The sequence below is a fragment of the Dermacentor albipictus genome, chromosome 8, assembly GCF_038994185.2.
Source record: "Dermacentor albipictus isolate Rhodes 1998 colony chromosome 8, USDA_Dalb.pri_finalv2, whole genome shotgun sequence".
NCBI lineage: Eukaryota > Metazoa > Arthropoda > Arachnida > Ixodida > Ixodidae > Dermacentor > Dermacentor albipictus.
This window is the reverse complement of record NC_091828.1, coordinates 54,482,734-54,503,408: the sequence shown is the minus strand read 5'-3', so window position 1 is coordinate 54,503,408 and position 20,675 is coordinate 54,482,734. Positions and strand designations below refer to the sequence as shown.

The window sequence follows — 20,675 nt, the reverse complement described above, 5'->3', positions numbered from 1 at the left end:
GCCGTGTCCGGGGAAAAGGGGATCCTGGGGGTTGAGCCAATTCCGGGTGTTTGGACCTTTACGGCCCCTCGGCGGCGGCAACACACCCCTTTGGCCTCGGCTTCACGTAGACGGCACCCCCGGACTGACCCACCCGGGGGAAATCGGCAGTCGCCTTTTCCTGTCCTCCTCTCCAATCTTCGTCTTTCTCTCTCGTCTTTTTCATCTTTCCTGTCTTCTCATCACTTCTCCTCACTTCTTAGTTTCTCGGCGGCAAGGGTTAACCTTGTGTAGCTAGCCAGCCTTGGTTATGCTGTATTTGGTTATAGCAGCGATGTACGGCTGGCGTTGGCAGGGTTTCTATAGCAGGAGCTCCTGTCACGTCCCCCTGTTGGGCTCCATGGTGGGTGGTCGGCATCGCGGCCGAAAACCCAACTATACCTATGGAAAACGCTTTTCCTAAACTCCCTGATCGCCCTCAGAAACGAGGGCGCACCGAAGAGGTCTTTCAGTTTTTCGGACGTCAAGTCCACAATTTTCCTCGCTTTCATGTAATCCACGCAGAAAAACCAGCTAAACAAGTACGAACAATCTCCCCGTTCCTAGTATCTAAGTCCCTTACCGAAGTTTTTGGCCCAGGATATAAGGTGTCGAGGATGGCGAGCGGTGACCTCCTCTTGGAGCTCCGCGGCCAGAAGCAATTTGAGAAGCTGCCACAGCTAGTATCATTTGGGGAGACCCAAGTAGTAGTAACCCCGCACCGCACGATGCATACCTCCCGCGGCGTTGTCTCGGACGATGATTTGCTGAAGCTCACTGAGGCTGAGCTCTTGGAGGGCTTCAGCGAACAGAATGTTACAAATGTCAAAACAATTAGGATAAGGCGAGATGGTAAAGAACTAGCGAACAAACACTTAATACTCACCTTCAATTCAAGTGTCTTGCCCGAGTCAATCGAGGCCGGGTACATCAAGCTCCGTGTAAGACCATATGTGCCAAATCCCCTCCGATGTTTCAAGTGCCAGCGTTTTGGCCACAGTTCGCAGAGCTGCCGAGGCCGCCAAACTTGTGCGAAATGCAGTGCGCACGAACACTCCTCTGAAGCTTGTGAGAATGCTTTACACTGTGTCAATTGTGATGGCGAGCATGCCGCATACTCGCGGTCATGCCCGTCTTGGAAAAAAGAAAAAGAAATAGTAACAATCAAAGTAAAAGAAAACATATCATTCAAAGAGGCACGCAGGCGGGTTGCATACCTTCCTAAGGCCAGCTTTGCCGAAGTGGCGCGTCAGGGGGCAGCGTCACAACGGCCTCCGGCGGCTGCCCGACCCAAAAGCTGTGAGTCGGCAGTTACGCCATCTGCCCCCGCGGCGGTTGCAGCTACCGCTGCTCCGTCTACCCAGCAGACGGGGCCACCGACCCCGAAGGTGGGCGCAGCCGAGGCTGCTTCACCCTCCCCCGCCCCTTCTAGCGGTGGCAACGGCCGGCGCAGCCAAATCCCCCAGGGAACCCCATCGACCTCCGGGCTGGTGGGCGCAGGGGTCTTGCCCTCCAAGGCGGGACCTTCCCTGGTAACTCCTCGCTCGCAAGAGCACGTGTCCAGCGCCTCACAAGAGGCAATGGACACTACACCTATCCCCAAGGCGCCCCAAGCGCCTAAGGAGCGGCGAGGTTCCCTCGAGCGCTTCAAAAAGAGCAAAACCCCCGTTACAGGGCCTCGAAAGGGCTCTGTAATCTAAGACATCCCTTCCGTTTCCGTAAACACAGCACCAATTAAATTTAAAATATGGATACACGAATCATTCAATGGAATGTCAGAGGTCTTCTTAGGAATCTTGATGATGTGCAAGAACTCATCCATACACACAATCCAAAAGTGCTGTGTTTACAGGAAACACACTTAAAATCTATACACACACACTTTCTCCGAAAGTATGTTACATTTCGCAAAGACCGCGAGGATGCTGTCGCATCATCTGGCGGTGTAGCCATTATTGCTGACAGAAGTGTAGCGTGTCAGCATTTAAAGCTCCAAACGGCCCTGGAGGCCGTGGCCGTTCGAGCCGTACTTTTAAATGAACTCATTACCATCTTCTCTTTGTACATACCACCACATTATCACCTTCACAGACGCGACTTAGAATCATTAATAGATGAGCTCCCGGAGCCCTATATGATTCTCGGTGATTTTAATGCACACAGCAGTTTGTGGGGCGATCCACGCTGTAATGCGCGAGGTCGCATCATTGAACAGATGCTTTTCTCTTCTGGAGCATGTCTCTTGAATACAAAGGAGCCCACATATTTTAACCTAGCCAACAAGTCATACTCTGCCATAGATCTTAGCATTTTATCGCCGACGCTTTTACCACATTTTAAATGGAATGTGGTTAACAACCCATATGGGAGTGACCACTTCCCAATAACCCTAACTACGCCGAAACAAGATCAACTTGCCCCGCAGGTCCCTCGGTGGAAGATTGACACAGCCGATTGGGAACGGCACAGATCTCTTACACACATGACTTGGACTGAGATGTCTGGTATAACTATAGATGATGCTGTTCCATATTTTACAGCTTTTATACTGGATGCCGCCTGCAAATGTATTACTCAAGCGAGCGGCATGGGTTCCAAGCGGCGTGTTCCCTGGTGGAACGATGCATGTAGGCAAGCACGGAGGAAGCAGAACAAAGCGTGGGCGCTGCTTCGCGATTCGCCAACAGCAGAAAACTTGGAAAACTTTAAGCATGTCAAATCCCAGGCAAGGAGAACGCGCCCGCAAGCAAGACGAGAGAGCTGGGCAAAATTTATATCTAGCATCAACTCGTATACAGATGAGAAGAAAGTCTGGAATAAAGGGAAGAAAGTTAATGGGCAGCAAACGTATTCCTTACCTCTAGTAAATAGCCACGGAGAAAGCCTTGAAGACCAAGCAAACTCTCTCGGTGCACATTTTGAATACATATCGAGCTCTTCACCCCGCAGGGGCGTCTGCGTAAGCAGGCGTTTGGTGTGTTGCGCCACCACGTACCCGAGCACACGAGGGTTGGACCCTCCCGCGTGTAGCCGTGCGCGGCTTAGCCGTGTCTGGGGAAAGGGGGATCCTGGGGGTTGAGCCGATGCTGGGTGTTTGGACCTTTAAGGCCCCCCGGCGGAGGCAACACACCCCTTTGGCCTCTGCTTCATATAGACGGCACCTCCAGACTGACCCACCTGGAGGACATCGGCAGTCGCCTTTTCCTGTCTCTCCCTCCTCAAATCTTCGTCTTTATCTCTCACTTTTTGACCTTTCCTGTCGTCTTCTCTCTTCTTTTTACTTCGTTTCTCCTGGCGGCAAGGGTTAACCCTGTGTGGCTATCCAACCTTGGGTACACCATATTCGGTTATAGTGACGGCGTACGACTGGCGTCGTGCAGACTTGTATGCAAGCTCTGCCGCGTCCCCTCGTTGGGCTCCGTGGTGGGCGGTCGGCGCTGTTGCCGAACATATACAATTTTTCATGGAAACTTCTTTCCCTTCCCTTGCTGATCGCCCTCAGAAACGAGGGCGCACCGAAGATGTCTTCAAGTTTTTTGGACGTCAAATCCAGAATTTTCCCCGCTTTCACGTTATTCACGCTGAAAAGCCAAACAAAGTAGCCCGAAACATTTCACCATTCCTTGTTTCAAAATCCCTGACCGATGCTTTTGGTCCAGGTTACAAGGTGTCGAGGATGGCAAGCGGCGACCTCCTCTTGGAGCTCCGCGATCTAAAACAATACGAGAAACTACCGCAACTAGTGTCATTTGGCGAGACCCCCATTACAGTAACCCCACACCGTACAATGAACACCACCCGTGGTGTTGTGTCAGATGATGATTTACTTGAGCTGACTGAAGCGGAACTCCTGGAAGGCTTCAGCGAACAAAATGTGATCAACGTCAGAAGAATAAAGATGAGGCGTGATGGTAAAGAGATTCAGACGAGGCACCTAATAATTACTTTTGGATCAAGTATCTTGCCCGAGTCAATCGAGGCCGGGTACATCAAGCTCCGTGTTAGGCCTTACGTGCCCAATCCACTCCGATGTTTCAAATGTCAGCGCTTCGGCCACAGCTCGCAGAGCTGCCGCGGCCGCCAAACTTATGCTAAATGCAGTGCCACAGAACACACCACTGAAACTTGTGAGAACGCTCTCCACTGTGTAAACTGTGATGGGGAGCACGCCGCGTACTCGCGGTCGTGCCCATCGTGGAAGAAGGAAAAATAAATTGTAACTATAAAAGTAAAAGATAATATATCGTTCAAAGAGGCACGAAGGCGGGTAGCATACCTGCCAAAGAAAAGCTTTGCCGAAGTGGCGCGTCAGGGGGCAGCGTCACAACGGCCTCCGGTGGCTGTCCGACACACAAGCAGTGAGTCGGCAGTCACGCCATCTGCCCCCGCGGCGGTTGCAGCTAGCGCTGCTCCGTCTACCCAGCAGACGGGGCCACCGACCCCGAAGGTGAGCGCAGCCGAGGCTGCCCCACTCTCCCCGGCCCCTTCCAGCGCTGGCAACAGCCGGCGCAGCCAAATTCCTCAGGGAGCCCCATCGACCTCCGCGCTGGTGGGCGCTGGGGTCTTGCCCTCCAAGGCGGGACTCTCTCTGAAAACTTCTCGCTCGCAAGAGCACGTGTCCGGCGCCTCACAAGAGGCAATGGACACAACACCTATCCTCAAGGCGCACCTAGCGCCTAAGGAGCGGCGAGGCTCCCTCGAACGCTCCAGGAAGGGCAAAACTCCCGTTACAGGGCCTCGAAAGGCTCTGTAATTTAATCATTGTAATTTCCATAATCACTACTTCTCTTTCTGTACACACAGCACCTACTGACCTCCAATATGGATACACAAATAATTCAATGGAACGTCAGAGGTCTTCTCAGAAACCTTGATGATGTGCAGGAACTTATACAAAAACACAATCCAAAAGTGCTGTGTTTACAGGAAACACATTTAAAAACCAAACACACAAATTTTCTTCGACAGTATCTAACTTTTCGCAAAGATCGCGATGATGCCGTCGCATCATCGGGCGGTGTTGCCATAGTCACTCATAGAAGTATAGCTTGCCAACCTTTACAGCTACAAACGCCCCTTGAAGCAGTGGCGGTTCGAGCTGTCCTACTAAACAAACTCATCACTATTTGCTCGCTTTACATACCCCCGCATTACCAACTAAACAAACATGAATTTCAGTCCTTGATAGATCAATTGCCAGAGCCCTATGTTGTTCTTGGCGATCTCAATGCGCACAGCAGCCTGTGGGGAGACTCTCGTATCGATGCGCGAGGCCGTCTCGTTGAACAGTTCCTTTTTTCGTCTGGTGCGTGCCTACTAAATAAGAAAGAACCCACATATTACTCTCTTGCAAACAGAACCTTTTCGTCAATAGATCTTAGTATAGTTTCCGCGTCTATACTACTCGAACTCGAATGGGAAGTTACCAACAATCTTTACGGAAGCGACCACTTCCCTATACTGCTAAAAACACATAAAGAAAAAGAATGTCTACCACAGGCTCCTAGGTGGAAGATCGATACAGCCGACTGGGAGAAGTTCGGAAACTTAACTAGTATCTCATGGAATGACATGTCTTGTTTAGGAATTGATGCTGCTGTGCAGTATCTCACAGCCTTCATTATAGATATTGCATCTAAATGCATATCAGAAATAAATGGCTTGGCATACAAACGGCGTGTCCCGTGGTGGAACGACGATTGTAGGATCGCTCGTAAAAAACAGAACAAAGCGTGGGGGTTGCTACGAGCGTCTCCCACTGCGGAGAATCTTATTAACTTTAAGAAAATAAAGTCCCAGGGCAGGAGAACCCGCCGACAGGCTAGAAGAGAAAGTTGGGAGAAGTTTTTATCGAGTATAAATTCCTATACAGATGAGGCCAAAGTCTGGAACAAGGTAATTAGGATAAGAGGGCGACAAACATATTCACTACCTCTAGTAAACACACAAGGCGATACACTAAAAGACCAGGCAGACTCACTTGGGGAGCACTTTGAGCGAGTGTCGAGCTCAACGCACTATTCCCAATCCTTTCTTAAACATAAAGAAATAGTGGAGCGTAAGCCAATCATACGAAAGTCTAGGCAGAATGAACCGTATAATCGGCCTTTCGGTATTGCCGAGTTGAGAGCTGCTTTGAACACATGTAAAAGCACTGCACCGGGACCAGACAGAGTCATGTATGACATGATCAGACACCTACATACAGACGCACAAATTACACTTCTTACACTATACAATACTATTTGGGCTTCGGGATACCTCCCATCCACATGGAAAGAAGCGATTGTGGTTCCTGTTCTAAAGCAGGGAAAAGACCCTTCCTTGGCGGCAAGTTACCGTCCGATAGCTCTAACTAATTGTCTGTGTAAGCTTTTTGAAAAAATGATTAATCGCAGACTTATACATTTCCTTGAGCTCAACAATATACTCGATCCTTATCAGTGTGGATTCCGAGAAGGGCGGTCCACAACCGATCATCTTGTGCGCATGGAAGGAAATATCCGTGATGCCTATATACATAAACAGTTTTTTCTATCAATATTCCTCGATATGGAGAAGGCATATGACACGGCATGGCGTTACGGGATCTTGCGAGACCTGTCGGAAATTGGCATCCGTGGAAATATGCTGAACACAATTGAAAGCTATTTGTCAAACCGTTCCTTCCGGGTAAAAGTCGGCAATGAACTCTCACGTCCCTTTACGCAGGAAACTGGTGTACCCCAGGGAGGCGTACTCAGCTGCACTCTCTTTATCGTCAAGATGAACACGCTACGTGCTTCACTACCACCTGCCATTTTTTTACTCCGTATACGTAGACGATATACAAATAGGCTTCAAATCCTGCAACTTCACAGTATGCGAAAGACAGGTACAGCAGGGCTTGAACAAGGTTTCCAAGTGGGCAGACGAAAACGGATTTAAGGTCAACCCCCATAAAAGTTCTTGTGTTCTCTTCACAAGAAAGAGAGGCCTGCTCCCAGATCCTTGTGTAGAACTGGGCGGACAACAAATTCCTGTCAGCAAAGAACACAAATTCCTTGGTGTTATTCTTGACTCTAGGCTGACTTTCATTCCTCACATAAAACATCTTAAAGAAAAATGTCTAAAAACAATGAACCTACTTAAAATCCTATCCCACACATCATGGGGTAGCGACAGAAAGTGCCTGTTGAATCTTTACAGGAGCCTAGTTCGGTCACGAATAGACTATGGAGCCGCAGTATATCACTCTGCTGCCCCGAGCGCGCTAAAGATGTTAGACCCCGTACACCATCTGGGAATCCGTCTGGCCACTGGCGCATTTAGAACAAGCCCTGTTGAAAGTCTGTATGTTGAGTCCGATGAGTGGTCACTCCATTTTCGGAGAACTTACATCAGCTTCAACTATTTCCTGAAAGTGCGCTCTAATAAGGAACATCCGTGTTTCACAACCGTTAACGACTTGACATGTGAAACATTTTTTCATAACAGGCCCTCTATGAGACTTCCTTTCTCACTGCGTGCAAGGGAACTTAGCAGGGAAATGGATGTCCCAGTTCTCGAACAACGCCTAATGCCTCCAGCTAAGCTAGTACCGCCCTGGGAGTGGCAGCTGATAGAGTGTGACACATCCTTTGTACAGGTCACAAAACATGCGCCAGAGACACATATCAAAATGCACTTCTTGGAGCTCCAGTACAAGTACTCGTGCACAGAGTTTTATACAGACGCTTCTAAGTCGCATGCCGGGGTGTCATACGCAGCCATTGGCCCATCCTTCTCGGAATCCGGTGTACTGCACCCTGAAACAAGCATATTTACGGCTGAGGCCCATGCACTATTGTCGGCTGTGAAACATATCAGAAAATCAAATATTCAAAAAACAATTTTATTTACAGACTCCTTAAGCGTCGTAAAAGCCTTGAAGTCGCACTGTAAACACAGAAACCCCGTAATTACTGAGCTCTATTCCGTCCTCTGTAGAGCTTATATGTCTAACCAGCATGTCATTATATGCTGGGTGCCTGGACATAGGGGCATCGAGGGTAACGTTCTAGCAGACCAGATGGCCACATCAATTTCATTGCATACAGTCAGTCCTACTGCTTCGGTGCCTGTCACGGACCTGAAGCCTTTTTTAAGAAGGAAACTGCGAAACCACTGGCAACGTAAGTGGGACGCAGAAGTAAATAACAAACTGCACGTGATAAAGCCACAATTAGGTTTCTGGCCTCCTGTAACAAAATCCCGCAGGACAGATGTCCTATTCTGCCGTCTTAGAATAGGACACACTTTTGGAACACATAACTTCTTACTCACGGGAAACGAGCCTCCAACTTGCGGTAGATGCGGGGAGAGGCTGACCGTCCTCCATGTCCTCCTGGAGTGTCGGAAAGCCGAATCTGACAGAAAGAAACATTTTCCGTTAGCATACCGGCAGCATATTCCCCTTCATCCTGTAATGTTACTCGGCCCAGAACCGCTCTTCGACACTAACGCAGTCCTAAGTTATCTGAAAGATGTTGTGTTGCATGTTGTTAGCCCAACATGTTCGTAGCGTCTCCTCTCTTCAGAGGATGGCGCTGCGATAGTTCTTTCGTGTAGCACGTGCCTCTAGGCCCTTGTGTTTGAAGGGCTCTGGCGAGGCAACAGTGCTCCAGGCATTTTTTCCATCTCATATATTTTCTATTCTGCATCATTCTTTCACGATGGATTTTAGTGTTCATAGTATTCGTCATCTGTCATCGCCATAATTTTATAACAAGTTAATTTTACGCACTCTACAGCGAATATTTTTAGGCCACTTTACAGCCAAGTCACATCTTCCACAATACATCGTCAACATTACAACTTGTCATGGCGCTCTTTGGCCAAAACTGGCCCTTGCGCCACAAAACACTACACATCATCATCATCGAGCTCTTCACACTACTCCGAAACCTTCCTAAAGTACAAAACACAAATAGAACAGCAAAAATTAGAAAGAAAGCCTGCTAAAAGTGCGGCGTACAACGATCCATTCTGTATAGCAGAACTGCAGGCAGCACTAAACTGTTGTAATACATCCGCCCCAGGTTCAGACCGCATAATATATGAGATGTTGAAACAACTACCCCCCGAAACACACAAAACCCTCCTTTACCTTTACAACATTATATGGTTTTCCGGCGAGATCCCCTCTGCTTGGAAGGAGGCTATTGTAATCCCAATTCTAAAGCAAGGAAAGTATCCTTCCTCTGTATCAAGCTACAGACCCATATCACTAACAAGTTGCCTCTGCAAAGTATTCGAAAAAATGATTAACTGTCGCCTACTACATATGCTCGAATCTAATAAATTCCTCGACCCATACCAGTGCGGTTTTCGCGAGGGTCGATCCACCAGTGACCATCTCATACGTATCGAGGCACGTATTCGTGAAGCTTTTGTTCATAAGCAGTTTTTTTTATCAGTATTCTTAGATATGGAGAAAGCTTATGATACTGCGTGGCGGTTTGGGATATTGAGAGACCTCTCATAGTTAGGTATACATGGCAATATGTTTAGTGTTATTGAAAGCTATCTGTCTAATCGCACATTCCGTGTTCGAGTGGGCAATGTCTTGTCACGGAAATTTATACAGGAAACAGGAGTGCCGCAGGGCGGTGTGCTCAGCTGCACGCTCTTTATAGTAAAAATGAATTCTCTTCGTCTACACATACCACGTAACATCTTCTATTCAACGTATGTTGACGATGTGCAGATAGGATTCCAATCAAGTTCTCCTGCAATCTGTAAGCGACAGGTCCAGCTTGGTCTTAACAGGGTCTCCAAATGGGCTGATGAGAACGGGTTCAGACTGAAACCACAAAAAAGCACCTGTGTCAGTTTCTCTAGAAAAAGAGGCCTGCACCCTGATCCTGAAATTGTGTTGCATGGTGAGCGTCTGCCCGTAAACAGGGAACATAAATTCTTAGGCATAATTTTAGACGCGAAACTAACCTTTGTACAGCACATAAAATATCTTAAAGATAAGTGCATGAAAACAATGAATATCTTAAAGGTGCTCTCCCGCACAACCTGGGGCAGTGATAGAAAATGCATCTTGAACTTGTACAAAAGCCTCATACGCACACGACTAGACTATGGAGCCATAGTTGACCAGTCGGCTACTCCAACTGCTCTAAAGATGCTTGACCCTGTCCACCACTTAGGAATTCGCCTGTCCACAGGCGCCTTTAGAACAAGCCCAGTGGAAAGCCTGTACGTTGAATCGGATGAGTGGTCACTGCATCTGCAGAGAACATATTCGTCTTTCATGTATTTTCTTAGAGTGAACGGAAATAGTCAGCATCCCGCGTATTACACCATAAACGATCTGTCCAGTTGTCAACTTTTCCGCAACCGGCCCACAGTGGTACAGCCTTTCTCCATGCGTGCTAGAGACATGGCTGAAGAAACAAGGGTTCCACTGCTCGAATACCACCTTATGTCCCCTGCTATACGGCCCCCGCCGTGGCAGTGGCAACCAATAGACTGTGATACATCTTTCGTAGCTGTTACAAAGCACGCGCCTGTCGCGCATATACGAATGTACTTCCTCGAATTACAGCACAAATACTCCTCTCCTGAATTCTTTACAGACGCATCGAAATGTAATTTTGGCGTATCTTACGCAGCGGTCGGTCCATCTTTTTCAGATGCCGGTGTTCTGCACCCTAACACAAGTATTTTCACAGCAGAGGCCTACGCGATATTGGCTGCCGTTAAACACATTAATGAATTTAATATCCCAAAGGCAGTTATATACACAGACTCTTTGAGTGTTGTAAATGCTTTGAAAACTGTCCGGAAATATAAAAACCCTGTAATTCTATCTCTTTACTCAGCATTATGCACAACCTACCAGTCCAAACAGCATATCGTCGTATGCTGGGTGCCGGGGCACCGAGAGATAGAGGGAAACGTGTTGGCTGACGAGCTAGCCACATCCGTCAACGCGAACGCTTCCAACACTTCCACGACTGTCCCTGTAATGGACCTCAAGCCCTCAATAAGAAAAAAGCTAAGGGCTTTCTGGCAGTGCTTGTGGGACGAACAAACAGAAAATAAACTACATGTTATCAAGCCGTATCTTGGCAACTGGCCGCCGGTATCAAAGAACCGCCACACAGAAATAACACTTTGCAGACTCAGGATAGGACACACATACAGCACACACGCATACCTCTTGTCCGGTGGCGATCCACCCATGTGTGATAAATGTGGTGAGCCACTTACTGTGCTTCACATCCTGCTGCAATGTACTGAATTAGACGCTAATAGGAAAAAGCACTTTCCATTACCACACCGTCAACCAATTCCCCTTCATCCTCTTATGATCATAGGTATGGAACCGCTCTTTAAATATCAATACTTGTTCGCATTTTTAAAAGATGTACACAGTTTTCATGTCATATCACCAGGAAATCCGTAGCACGGCCTCTTATGTGAGGTTTCTGCTGCGATAACCGCACTAAAAGAAAGCACCTGCCTCCCAGCCTTTGGGATGAAAGACCTCCCGGAGGCTTAGGTAGTATTTCCACATTTTTGCATTTTAGCTCCACGATCACTGATCACGCGTACTAGGTCCATAGACAACTATATGTATCACTATCATAATTTTATATTATATATCATTTTACGCTTTTATGATACGGATTGATTTTAGGCCACTTTACAGCCATGTCACATCCCACCATCGCAACTCACAAATCGGCCCTTAACACAACATTATCAGTCATGGCGCTCTTTGGCCATACTTGGCCCTTGCGCCACTAAACAATACACATTCATTCATTCATTCGGTAGGTACCGATGTTCAATGAAACTATTCGATCCCGACTTGAAACATTGGGCATGTGCCGCTCGGTCTGTTTTGGTCTTCAATGAACCACTGTGAACCCAGATTGGCTGACTGGCTATGCACCAGTATGTGTTTACTTCTCTTCAATAAACGCGCTTGACGCCAACTTTGGTAACAAGGTATGTGCCGCTCTAGAAAGACAAAAAAATATCTCTTAAACTTATCCTATGCTGAACGGAATCAAGCCCATATCACAAAGGATATTCAAGAACAGCAACCCGAACCTTTAGTAGGTTGCGCCACAGATGCACTGTGTTTGTGCCGCTGTTCATTGAACATCTGGCCAGCTTGGGCAGCTGTGTATGTGCTGCTGTGTGTGCGGCGAGCGAAGGAACAATTGTCAACGTTCGCGTTCGCCGGCGCGCCACGCTTCAAGTCTCGGCGGCCACGCACGGACGTCTTAGCCGTGCCAATAGATGGCGCGGCGTGTCCACAACCAGCAGGGTGCCTCGATAGCAGGCCTTCCTCTTGGTATCGAGACGCCCTACGAATGACGCGCCAAAGAGGAGCCCGGTTTTCGTATGACGCGTTTCTAGTTCGCATGCACCGGCGGCCGGAGCACTTCGGAGGCCAAGCGCCGAGCGAAAGCGCCAAAGGGGACTCGCGCAATAGTACACGCTTCATAGGTAACTCGTTTCGACAACCGCAATACCTGGTGTCGGTACATTCAATGCTAAACGCATTACCGTCAACAGTTAACGTGAGGTGAGTTCTACCGAATTTATCTGAATGAATTATGAAGATTGTGGTGAACAACCCTAGCTTCAATGACAATTTTTTTTTCCCTCAATCATGTTTAGGCACAGTCTGGTCGCTTTGGCACATACCGTATAGACTGGCGTAAGGGCCGCACTTTTTCCACAATTTTGACGAGCTTCGGCTCTTACACGGGGCTGAACCTTATTCAAAATGGCGCCGGTGACTTGTGCGACTTCGGAATCTTATGCGTAACCCGGCTCTCGCCATCTAGTAGTGGCATGGGCACGTTGCAAGTGCTAGGCGGCGCCCTGTCTTTCCGAGCCCTAGCGCCATCTGACGAATAGTTCCGCGAATGCGGTAGGATTACACAGGGCGTCAACAGCTCGCACTGCATGTTTTGCGCCCTGTCAAACGGTGGCGATGGCGCGAAACAGCGTACCGATGATAAATTTAACCGGGTTTCGGGAAAACAAGATCTTGACAGCTTTTTTCGTGTGAAGAATTTAGAGAAAGGAAGTCGTCTGTTTGAAGCGGGGCACGTGTACGACGTGAGGGAACTGCTGAACTCGCACGCATCGGAAGTAACTACTAGGTGTATTCCGCAAACGAAATTTTTGAATCACCGCATCAGCAAAATGCGTGAAGCTCAGCCTAAGTTACTTCGTTGTATACGTTGTGGACGCATGAAATTATAAGTGACATAGATTCTTGCAGATCGGCGACAGCAGACAAATCTTAGCGAGGAGATGCGATTGCCTATGCTGGCATCGCAGGGAAGTGCAAGCACGCCGCGGCAGTTTCCCTGTACATACAGGACGGCAAATGCGAGTCCGAAACATCTCATCCAAGAATGTGGGGCGTACGAACGACTCGTAAGACCTACCCGAGGTATTCTAACGTTGCTCTGCCCAAACACAAGAAAGGTGAGGAACTTAATTACCAGGTGTGTTTTACTATGCTGGGAATATATTCTCGCCCAAGTTACTGGAAGTTTGATACTTTTATGTTGTGATTTTTCGGTGCGTGCAAAGGAGGTTCCAATAAACGACGCCGTCAAATATTTTGGCGACCTCAACTGCCCCTTAGTTCACATACTGGGCGCAGAAGGGCGTATGCCAGCTGAGCCAGCTGCAACCCCTCCTCATAGCTCTCAGCGAGCCCTAGCGCTGTTTCAAAGAGAGAGAATTGGGAAAGAGTTCCACAGCTTTACTGCAGTACAGTGAGGAAACAAACTACTTTGTTTGCTGCATATCCTGGTACGCATTGCAGGTGTCCCGTTGCTGCCATCATTGCTGTAAAAGCAATGAATACAGCGTTAACGCACTTGGCATAACGCCGGAACATAGAACAGCTTATGCCGTCGGACGAGCGCGATCCAGTTTTGACGCCGTTCTACTTCATACGATCGGCTCGGAAACCTGTAAAGCTTTGTTCCTCGTGAGTTGGTTTGCGTGCTGTTGCAGCCCACTACGCAACAGCTCGGGTTGCGCTTCAACATTGCTCAGAAAAGGCAAGAGCTACGCGCGAAACAGTGCACAGACAGGCTTTCCAAACGCAAGCGGGCCGGTCGTATCCTGCCGGGTCCGCACTCGCCGCCGCGAGGGGCGCCCTAGTAGGCGCGGGAACTACGTTCGCAACCTCCGATGCTCGCGCGTGGCATCGGGGCACTGAACGCTGTAGCTTTTCTGTCGAAATTCTTTTTTCGAAATTTTGGGCTACCAAGTTGTGGGTGCGGTCATTATACGACTACATACGGTACTATCTTGCGCTACAGGCTAATGGTTTCGCTCTGGACATTTCATGGTCTTCTCATCTGCGCAGTTTCCTCCTGACCTTCGGAAAGATATCACGAAACCGGCGTTCACAGTCCTATTCTCATTGCCTTGTTGAGTCTGATTGTTGTCCTTATATCCTACAACACTAACGCGGCCTTAGCAGAAGTTATGGTTTATGTGCATCTTGACTAGAAGTACGTGAACTCTATTTTGTAAGATTTCTTAAATACACTATATTCTCTTCTTTTGCTTGTGCAGCTTCACGAAGCAAGAACACAGGATGGGAAAAAACCTTCAGCCGGCCATCTCGATGACGAAGAATGCACGGCCCTCACCAGTTTGTTTTCGAGGAAAGGAACACAGGAAATGCCTAAGACCGACGCCGCTGAACACCCTGAATGCGCAACACAAGTCGTCTAAGTCAGGCACAGATACATAGTTTCAAACAAAGATAATTGTAACTTAGTTCACGATGTTGTGGATGTGAAGACCGTCGCCGTAAGATTAGAATAAAACAGCATAAAAGAGGTACAACATTCACAAATAAACAATCCGTGGACACCTGAGCACTTATGAGTAGTGAATGCGAAAGCATTAATTGCCAGTTGAACGCCGCCGAGCGGTCCTTCGAGTTATGAACTACTGATGAGCAAGCGAGCGCGTTGAGAGTCTCATTTCCCTCGGGGAGAGTCTCGGTGAGAGGCCGGTTCCCTTCGATCCGTGGTGCCATGTTACCTTGCCCGACTGCCATATAATCTAATGGGGAAGCTCCCGAGTAAGCCGCGGTGATTTTGACGTCACCGATTTTGTCACGCCGGGCTTGGCAATGGAAAATTCCGTCCAAGTACCATGACGTCATCAAGCACAGTGCCCAGGCCTCCTATCCGAAGGCGCCGGTTTAGCTCAGCGAGTAAAACACTCAGTTTCTCTGCATGGGGCAGCAGGTTAAAAGCAATCATTATCTCCACCCTTATTCCTTTCGAATTTATTGTTTTCTATACGCCCCGCTCAAAACGCCGACAACGCCACCTGTCGCCAAGGCTGTTAAGCGTAGGCGGCTTCGGGGGGGCACTGTACCCATCAGCGCCTATATGCGCGTGCTGTCAAGTTGTGCGTTCTTGATCGTCATTTAACGCTTGTGTCAGCCTTCAGCGATGTCCTGAAGCAACTGTTGCGTAGTTGTGCGCTTTAACACGTGCGAAAACTCACCAGGCACACACTTAGTTTCTGGTGAAGGTTCGCGAGCAAGAGCGACCGCGGCGGTTGATCGCGGCTATTCGATAGAAAAGATAAGCAATCGCGCTTTTTCTTGCAGCAGTTTTGCAGCAATCACTTTGTTTTTATTTTTTGCTTAATGTCTCTGCGCCTTTAGTGAGCGCTTCCACGTTTCAGCTTAGATTTGGTTCAAGCGTAACATTGGGTGGAGGTGCGCTAGAAGTGTACGAAGAGGAAGCCCGATGCTCAAATGTATTTGCAATTCTTTACATTGGGAAAAGTTAGAGCTAATCGCGCAGGCTGGTACAAAGGTCACAGCTCCAGGCGACAGTCTGCCACTACATCTTCGCCTTCCTCTGGCGCGGACGGTCCTGTCCAAATGCACCCTAACAATATAAACGGCATTTTGAATAAACTGTAGGCGCATATGAAGTGAATCAGCGCAATCGCATTGGCGTCACCGATCATCACGAGCCGAGATAAAACTGCGTCTTATCCAACGCAAACGCATTCAAAATGGCGGATTTCGTACGGGAACTAGTGACGAGCGTTAGGAGCATCTTCCCGCGGTACTAATGTGCTCCCAAATGAGGCGCTTTCAAGCGTGTGTCATGCTGCAAAAATGAAATTGACAAAGAAGCGGACATATCAAGACACCGCAAACCGTCGTCCTGGTTCAAAGTGTACATTCTGTGCATCGTTCAGCGTGGACATTCCAAAGAAATGAACGCTGGTTCGAGAACACATTGCCTAACCTGGTGGAATTTCATTTCAAGCAGGCATGGCGCATGACTCCCAGTTCATTCGGGTACCGTGTTGAGTGGCCGGCTTATGGATAGACCCGCGTGAGCACACAAGTGCGCACGGTCATCTCTTTGGAGAAAAGAGTCGCTATTGGACTGTACCGATTGTCTGCTTCCACTGAAGACATAACGATTGCTCACATATTTGTTGTGCTGACAGTTCTGCGCAGTTGTTATTGTGCAGTACGAAAGCCTCCACAACGCGTCTCTGCATGGCACTCCTGAACCACATGCCGGACATCAAAGATTTTTTTTTTGTCGTGACGGGCTTTTCCCAAGCGGTAGGAACTCTCGATGGTCGTAATTTCCCCGTATCGCCACCAAAGGAGCTCACAAGCGCCTACTGCAACTACAAAGGAAGATAGGTTGTTCTAAAAAGTTGGCCATAACAATTTGCTGCTCGCGAGAAAAGGATCTAATGCAGTGGTGAACTTGAGCAGTACAGCATAGCAATATATTCCAATGAACGCTCAATAGGTTTCTTTGCATGTAGCCACGAAGTTATAAAACAGCAATTTTCTGTGCGGTGATGTGTACGCACTGTAGTCATATGAGCAACATGATCTTTGAGGATGACTATGAATTGCATACAAAGTATGTGCACTTAAGTCGTAGTGCATACAAAAGCTCATCGACAGCGAGATTTATGATGAGTTGTTTGTAGTACATGCAAGAGCATGATCAATGTGCTGTATGACACTGAACCATTGTGACACATATTTACCAGAGCAAACAAGATGTTCAGAGTTCAACTTCTGGAATTTCATGCAACGAACACATACAGCCCCATCAAAGCAGGTGTCGGTACTTTTGATGCAATGATTTTCTCTTGGGGACATAGTCTCGGATGAACACTTATGGCGATACTACTGCCTTTGCATAACGCATTCCTCAACCAACCAATAAGCACTGCATTTAGCACAATGATATTGTCAAAAGCTATCATCAGAGAATGAATCCCTTGTTCAGAGTAGATCTGCCTAAGATTTTAATGCAATATAGGAGTCGGGTACCATCAAAGTTTCATAATAAAATGCTACATGTTTGTTTGTGCACTCAATAAAAGAATCTGGCAATGTGATTATAGCGCATTGGAAACACTTCAAACAAGGACGAGTTGGCAAAGGAGTTTATTGCAGGCAGTTTGATCAGTGACAGAAGACGCATGCACTTTGTCACATCCTAATAATATTGCTTGCATCAGAGATGTCAGTCAGGGATATTCATGGACTTAATGCGTTGTACAATATCACCGTAGTGTTTCATGATGGAAGTTCACATGCCCAGTGTACAGCAATTATAAACAGTGTGAAAAATGACTTTGGCAGTCATTCCTTGCATCAATGCCTGCAGATAGAATGGACAGAATTGGTTGTGAGTGAGAACACATATTGTACCTTGGGATTAGCGAAATAGTTCTGAAAAATCTTGAAACAACAAAGAAGTTTCATAATCCTTATGGTGATAAAAAATCAGTACAGTGCAAGTTCACGGGAATGAGTATTGGTGCATGTGAGCCAGTTTGTAAGAGCTCGCCTAATAAACAAACAATAAGCATAAGAAATTGTGCTTTTCAGTGAAAAGGTCACTCTGTTTCACGTTCCTTCAACTTTGTATCTGTCCCGCTTCAGACAGCACATGCACTGTGTCAGATTCTCTGTAGATGACACTTTCTTTGAAGCAACATGAAGTACCTCATGGACAAAAGGTGCTGTCCTGCAGCATTGCACTTTTTGTTAACCTTTTGTCCATGAGGTGCCAGGAAAAATGAGTGGGCAGCTGAAGTACACACTACTTCTTTTACAACAAGGCATTTGCATTACATATGTCATTTAACAAGCTGTATTATACAATGCATTTATTTGTAAAAACAGAATGGTTACAGTGAATTTTCTTTACCTTCTCTTCTTGCTTTCGTGGCTCAGAGTGCCTCCAAGCTGGCGTAACCAGCTTACTTGGTAGAGAAAACTTTGCTTCAGCTGTCGCCGTTTCTCCTCTTCCATCAGAGATGGGACGCTGGTTACGCCAGCTTGGAGGCACTCTGTGCCACGAAAGTAAGAAGAGAAGGTAAAGAAAATTCACTGTTACATTCAATCACTTCATTGAGAACAATTAAGGTTTGTGCTGTATATAAAAACTGTTCATAGCAATCTGCGACCCAAGCAATTAAGTGGCGTTAAAAAGACTAGTGAAGACCACAGATTATTCCACATTAATACTTGAGCACAAATAAGCAGTTGTGTGCATGGATTGAGAGCAAAATTGTATGAACCATTGAAGTGGTGGTCAAACAGGACCGCTGCGCTCTATGTACACTCATTGATATTGAAGAATGGCAATTCCTGAATCCCCATAATGGGTTTTACCTTTTTCTTTTTCATATAATCGTATGTGGTTTTCATTATATCTTTTCTGTATCATGTCCCCAGCGGCTTTGCGTTCTGTTTAGTGCATGTTCCAGGACATATGGTATTTTACACAAACTGCAAACACGCACACATGTGAACTGGGGAAAGCTGGACAGGTCTATACATTGTCTACTCTTTGGCTGTGCTCTTCAACTAAAGTTTTCAAACGTTGTTTGGCATTGCCTATGTTTCCCAAGAAAGAAAGCTAAGTGTATATTCCACCCAACCTTTACTGTGGGGTCGCATTTCTTTGTTGGTGGCAGCCAACGTGTAACATGCAAATTTGTAGTTGCAAGTTAACACTTCTACCATTTAGCATGTAGTATGATGTATTACCACCAAGTATGACACTGTACATACAAGGAACTGTTCGCATTCTCTCATCACAGAAAACTTGAGCCAATTGACTTAGTGTTAATGCGCGGGTAACTGCGTTATGTACTATGTTTTTAGCATAGCACAAGTTTTAAAAATGTGCTTCAGTCCCATGACACAGGTGCAAATGCCACAAACTCCCACAATGCAGGTTTTCTTTATATGCTCAACTTTAAAATTGCTCTGCCACCAAAAATGCCCACACGACTGTGGAAACTCTATGTGACTCAAGCAACAACACATTAGAGTTTCCAGAATTGGCCTAGTTCAGACCGCATCATCTCCGGGACCAGCCCAGTTTACTAAGAATGCATCAAGCATTGGCTAGTTTACTCAGCAAGAAACTTGCCAAGTATACTCAGTAAGAAAGTGACTGAGCAAACATCCCTTGCAAAAGCCAAGGAAAGCTTTGCGTAAAAACGATGCACTTGGGCAGTACAGAAGTTTCAGACAAAGGTACGCCACCACTGGAGAGCTCAGCCGTGCAGTTTGGCCACCATTCCCATGGTCCCTAGAATTTTGCTTCAACAGCACATGCTCAATCTTGTTATTGTCATAATACCTGAAAAATTGTGATTCACTACCATGATCTGGGTTCCAATATGTAGAATATTAACTACCGACCTGGCCGATATATTCTACAGCAAAAACACCCCTGCACTAGTTCAACTAAACACATTACATGTCTCCTAATGCATAGCTTACATACATAAGCTCAGTGCAGTGTTATTAAGAATTTACAGTACTACATGCTTATCAGTGGACAACATATGTACCTTATAGTCTGAATTCCATCAAATTCCATCAAGTAGCTGTGATTTCAGATTTCCATACGCAACAGAACTATACTGGTGCACCTCTTCCGGGAAGAGGATTTAATTATCAGCCATCAAAGTATTTCTCCAAATATAATGGCTTATAAGTGTGACGGCTCATCGTCAGAAACAGCAATAAGTTTTCACAATGTGGATTACGAAACAAGATACAAAAAGGCTAACTATTAACTATTTATGAATTAATTATTACTACAAACACTATGTTGCAGTGACTTACTGTACAAGAATACAGTAAGACATCGCTAAACTGTACCTGCTTAAACAGCAGTTTCATTTTAAACGTAGTAACCCCAACTCAGCGGCTATTCAACATAATCTGTTTTGTATTCGCATAAACCGTTCCAGTTTATTGCGTACGTATTGGTTAACACATAGTGTTTGCACTTTTCCTAGCACAATCACGGCGGTAGGTCGGCCAGGCAGATCAGAACGGCCTCGAAGTACGAACGCAGAAGCCGCTTGGAAGGGTGAAGCCACACTAACATCAACATTATTTCGGTGCCGAGCCAGATAGTGTTGTGGCATCGTGCAAGCTAGGACTTGCGTCATGCCAAAGTTTGGACAAAAACCAGGTGCTCAGCATAAATGAAAAATTGGAAATTGTTTGTGCAACCGAACGTGGCACAAAGTTGGTGCTGGCACACGAGAAGGATCCAACGTTCAATATGGTATGTGGC

General features: G+C 46.9%; 1 protein-coding gene across 4 annotated transcripts in view; it reads left to right on the top strand.

The window, feature by feature from the left end:
• LOC135921743 (sodium-coupled monocarboxylate transporter 1-like) overlaps positions 1-16,891 on the top strand; it is a 69,158-nt gene extending 52,267 nt beyond the window's left edge. Inside the window, exon 10 of one of the 4 annotated variants that reach the window (XM_065456045.2) lies at positions 14,620-16,891. In XM_065456045.2, coding sequence (XP_065312117.1) covers positions 14,620-14,781 — 162 coding nt within the window. In that variant the 3' untranslated portion in view covers positions 14,782-16,891. The remainder of the gene's footprint in view (positions 1-14,619) is intronic. The other 3 variants (XM_065456046.2, XM_065456044.2, XM_065456043.2) reach the window with 3 other exon arrangements.
• Positions 16,892-20,675: the final 3,784 nt, after the last annotated feature.